General features: G+C 50.3%; 1 protein-coding gene across 1 annotated transcript; it reads left to right on the top strand.

Annotated features, from left to right (window-relative positions):
• Positions 1-554: 554 nt before the first annotated feature.
• Positions 555-1,853, top strand: BECN2 (beclin 2). Its single transcript, XM_023216261.1, has one exon. It carries the CDS (start codon positions 555-557, stop codon positions 1,851-1,853), a length of 1,299 nt encoding a protein of 432 aa, XP_023072029.1.
• Positions 1,854-5,147: the final 3,294 nt, after the last annotated feature.

Here is a 5,147-nt window from a genome sequence, read left to right as displayed (position 1 = left end):
CCTCCCACCTCACCCTTTGAAGTAGCTGGGACTGTAAGCGGCCACCCCACCTGGCTAATTTTTTCACTTTTTGTAGAGAAGGGGTCTGCCTGTGTAGCCCAGGGTATTCTGGGACTACTGGCCTCCAGCGATCCTTCCACCTCGGCCTCCCAGTGTACCGGGATTACAGGCGTGACCAACGCCCTCGGCCAAAGTTGACTGGACTTGATCTTAAGGTTAGATAAGAGTGTTAAACACTTTAAGGAGGGCAGTGCCATGATGAGATTTTAGTTTTAGCAAGATTACTCTTAAGGCGTGCCTTGGACGTGGTACAGGAGGAAAAGGAGATGATCAGATTTTCCTTTTGGAAATAATCCCGGGCCTGTAAGGAGCTGAAGGGGGTCTACAGGTACCGAGGGAGGGTACCATTGTAGGATTTTCAGTAGGAGAGTGACAAGATGACATGTGCATTTTAAAAGGATCACTCTTCTAGAAAGACCTGAAAAGCTATAAAATGATAAGCAACTGGGAGCCAGAGGAAAATTAGACTCAGGGCGGGACTCAGGCCCTCCGCCATGTCTTCTATCCGCTTCCTGTGCCAGCGCTGCCACCAGGCTCTAAGGCTGAGCTGCTCCTCGGAGTCCGGGAGCCTCCCTGCAGCCCCGGCGCCCACCTCCGGGCAGGCTGAGCCCGGAGACACCCGGGAGCCCGGCGCCACCACCAGGGAGGTGACAGATGCCGAGGAACAACAGGACGGCGCCTCTAGCAGACCCCTTCCAGGTGATGGCAGTGTGTCCAAGGACCACGCCAACATCTTCACCCTGCTGGGGGAGCTTGGCCCCATGCAAACGCTCAGTAGCATCCAGAAGGCAGCTGGGGACATTTTTGACATCGTCTCTGGCCAAGAAGATGTGGACCATCCCCTGTGTGAAGAGTGCACCGACAGTCTTCTAGAGCAGCTGGACATCCAGCTCGCTCTCACAGAAGCTGAGAGTCAGAACTACCAACGCTGCCTGGAGACCGGGATGCTGGCGACCAGCGAGGACGAGACGACGGCGGCGCTGCGGGCAGAGCTGCGGGACCTGGAGCTGCAGGAGGCCAGGCTGGTGCAGGAGCTGGAGGATGTGGACAGGAACAATGCAAGAGCAGCCACGGATCTGGAGGCAGCCCAGGCAGAGGCTGCGGAGTTGGATCAGCAGGAGAGGCAGTACTACAGGGACTACAGTGCCTTGAAGTGGCAGCAGCTAGAACTGCTTGACCAGCTGGGGAACGTGGAGAACCAGCTGCAATATGCCAGGGCCCAGATGGACCGGTTGAAGGAAATCAATTGTTTCACTGCCACGTTTGAGATCTGGGTGGAGGGCTCCTTGGGCGTCATCAATAAATTCAGGTTGGGCTGCCTCCCCACTGTCCCTGTGGGCTGGAATGAGATTAACGCTGCCTGGGGACAGGTGGCTTTGCTGCTCCTTGCCCTGGCCAATACAATTGGACTGCAGTTTCAGAGGTATCAACTCATCCCCTGCGGAGACCATTCCTATCTGAAGCCTTTAACAGATGACTGCACTGAGCTCCCCTTGTTCTGTTATGGGGGGCAGGATGTTTTCCTCAATAACAAGTTCGACCGGGGGATGGTGGCCTTCCTGGACTGCATGCAGCAGTTCAAGGAAGAGGCTGAGAAGGGTGAGCTGGGCCTCTGTCTGCCCTACAGGATCCAGGTGGAGACAGGCCTGATGGAGGACTCTGGCAGCCGAGGGGAGTGCTATTCCATCAGAACCCATCTGAACACGCAGGAGCTGTGGACAAAGGCACTCAAGTTCTTGCTTATAAATTTAAAGCAGAGTCTCATCTGGGTTGCCTCAAGGTATCAAAAGTAGCTTTCTTGAGTCTTGCTCTGTCACCCAGGCTGGAGTGCAGTGATGCCATCTTGGCTCACTGCAACCTCAGCTTCCTGGGTTCAAGCAATTCTCCTGCCTCAGCCTCCCGAGTAGCTGGGATTACAAGCGCCTGCCATCACACATGGCTAATTTTTGTATTTTTAGTAGAGACAGGGTTTCGCCATGTTGACCAGGTTGGCCTTGAACTCCTGGTCTCAGGTGATCCACCTGCCTCGACCTCTCAAAATGCTGGGATTACAGGAGTGAGCCACCACACCCAGCCTTCTTTTTTGAGACAGAGCCACACTCTGTGGCCCAGGCTGGAGTGCAGTGACACGATCTCGGCTCATTGCAGCCTCCACCTCCTGGGTTCAGGCAATTCTCCTGCCTCAGCCTCCCGAGTAGCTGGGATTACAAGTGCGCACCACCACACCCAGCTAATTTTTGTATTTTTAGTAGAGACAGGGTTTCGTCATGTTGGCCAGGCTGGTCTCAACCTCCTGATCTCAGGGTTATACCCCGCCTTGGACTCCCAAACTGCTGGGATTACAGGCATGAGCCACCCCGCCCAGCCCACTTTCTTTTTTTCTAAAGTACTGTAAATGTATTATCAGATAAGTCTTCCCCAACACACCTTTGTCCCTTCTTCCTTGTAACTTCCACTCCCCTTCTCCACCCGAACATTCAAAATGACAGGAAAAATTAAATCACAAGAGGCTAAGATTACTTCTGCATAAAGGGATAAAGGGACACAGAGGACAAGGACTAAGGGTGGGGAGGAAGAGGGCATGGTGAGGAGCAAGGTGGAGGTTTTCAATTTTTTAATTTAAAGACATTTTGGACCATGGATGTATGTAATGGAACATTGGAGTCAGGGGCAGGGGAAAGAATACTCAAAACTTTCGTTTTTGTTGTGATGCCCCTCCTCTTCATCCCTGTTGTGTAAGCCCCTCCTCTTCATCCCTGAGAAACTTTCAATAAATTTCGACTGTTCTTTAATGATTTAAAGTGAGAGGTGAGTCTTACTGGACTGTGTCGTGATGTTGAGATTAACTGTGAGGTGAGGGGCTGAGGTGGCCAGGAAGTGACTGGTAACATTGGCTGGTAGATAAATTAAGGGGTCTTGAGGTGAACCCTTCCAGAAAGCTGACGATTGAATCCTAGCACTTTGAGAGGTGGAGGAGGGAGAATTGCTTGAGCCCAGAAGTTCCGAGACCAGCCTGGGCAACCTAGAGCAACCCCATCTTAACAAAATTTTTAAATTAATTTTATTTTGTTATTATTACTTTTTTGAGACAGAGTTTCGCTCTTGTCTCCCAGGCTGGAGTGCAGTGGTGCGATCTCAGCCCATGGCAATCTCTGCCTCCCAGGTTCAAGCAATTCTCCTGCCTCAGCCTCCCTTAAGTAGCTGAGATTACAGACATCTATCACCACACCCGGCTAATTTTTTTTCTTTTTTTTTTTCTTTTTTGAGGCAGAATTTCACTCTGTCATCCAGGCTGGAGTGTAGTGGCACAATCTCAGCTCACTGAAACCTCTGCCTCCCAGGTTCATGATTCTCCTGCCTCAGCCTCCTGAGAAGCTGGGATTACAGGTTTGTGCCACCGCGCCCAGCTAAATTTTGTATTATTTTTGTAGAGACGGGCTTTCACCATGTTGGCCAGGCTGGTCTCGAACTCCTGACCCCAGGTGACAGGCCCAACTTGGCTTCCCAAAATGCTGGAATTACAGGTGTGAGCCACCTCACCTGGCCTACAAAATATTTTTTACAAATTAGCCTGGCGTGATGTGGTGTGCACCTGTAGTCCTAGCTATCCTGGAGGCTGAGGTGGGAGGATCACTTGAGCCTGGGAAGTCCAGGTTGCGGTGAGCTGTAACTGAGCCATTGCACTCGAGCCTGGGCAACAGAGTGAGACCTCATCTCTAAAAAATAAAAAGTAAAATAAGCCAACCAGAGAAGGTTTTTAAAACGCAAATTGTGTCATGCCATTCTCCAGCTTCTCCATTGCCCTCATAAAATCTCAAATCCTGACCACAACTTTCAGCCCCAGAAGATCTGTTCCTGCTGCCTCTCCAGGCCCAGATTATACTTCTCCCAGTTCCTTTCTGTGCCAAAATGTACCAAGCCTATCACTCTCCACCTTTGTGCTCTTCCCTGTGTCCATGTCTTCTTTTATATATATTTAGTTTTTTGAAACGTAGTCTCCCTCTGTCACCCAGGCTTGAGTGCAGTGGCTCAATCTAAACTCACTGCAACCTCCACCTCCCGAATTCATGTGATTCTCCTGCCTCAGCCTTCCGAGTAGCTGAGATTACAGGCACCTGCTGCCACGCCCAGCTAATACTTGTATTTTTAGTAGACATGGGGTTTCGCCGTTTTGGCCAGGTTGGTCTTGAACTCCTGACCTCAGGTGATCTGCCCACCTTGGCCTACCAAATTTCTGGACTTACAGGCATGAGCCACTGCTCATGCGTGTGTGTCAATGTCTTCTAACCAAACTATAAACTCCTTCTGAAGGGCTAGTTTAACTCTGTCATGCAGATGTACCTAGAATAACCCCTACATATTAAGCATTCTATAATATGTAAAGTACAAAGATTAGATTATAAAATACGCAGTTTTAAAACTCAGAAAAGTATTTAGAAGGAAAATGGGCTGGGCGCAGTGGCTCACGCCTGTAATCCCAGCACTTTGGGACGCCAAGGCGGGAGGATCACGAGGTCAGGAGATGGAGACCATCCTGGCTAACACAGTGAAACCCAATCTCTACTAAAAACACAAAACATTAGCCGGGCGTGGTGGTGGGCGCCTGCAGTCTCAGCTACTGGGGAGGCTGAAGCAGGAGAATAGCATGAACCCGGGAGGCGGAGCTTGCAGTGAGCTGAGATTGCACCACTGCACTCCAGCCTGGGCGACAAAGTGAGACTCCGTCTCAAAAAAAAAAAAAGGAAAATGTTCCCAATAATATGTATTCTTTCGATATACATGAAGGCATTTCCATGAAAATTTTGTACTTAAAAATAAGCCAGGGTTGGGCACAGTGGCTCACGCCTCTAATTTCAGCACATTAGGAGGCCGAGGTGGGAAGATTGCTTGAAACCAGGAGCTTGAGAACCCCCTGGGCAATATAGTGAGACCTAATCTCTACAAAAAAATTTAAAATGTTAAAAAATTAGCCAGGAGTGGTAGCATGTGCCTGTAGTCCCAGATATTCTGGAGGCTGAAGTGGGAGAATCGCTTAAGCCCAGGAAGTCAAGGTTACAGCGAGGTGTGAGGGTGCCAGTGCACTCCAG

The sequence above is a fragment of the Piliocolobus tephrosceles genome, chromosome 1, assembly GCF_002776525.5.
Source record: "Piliocolobus tephrosceles isolate RC106 chromosome 1, ASM277652v3, whole genome shotgun sequence".
NCBI lineage: Eukaryota > Metazoa > Chordata > Mammalia > Primates > Cercopithecidae > Piliocolobus > Piliocolobus tephrosceles.
This window is presented reverse-complemented; position numbering and strand designations above follow the sequence as displayed.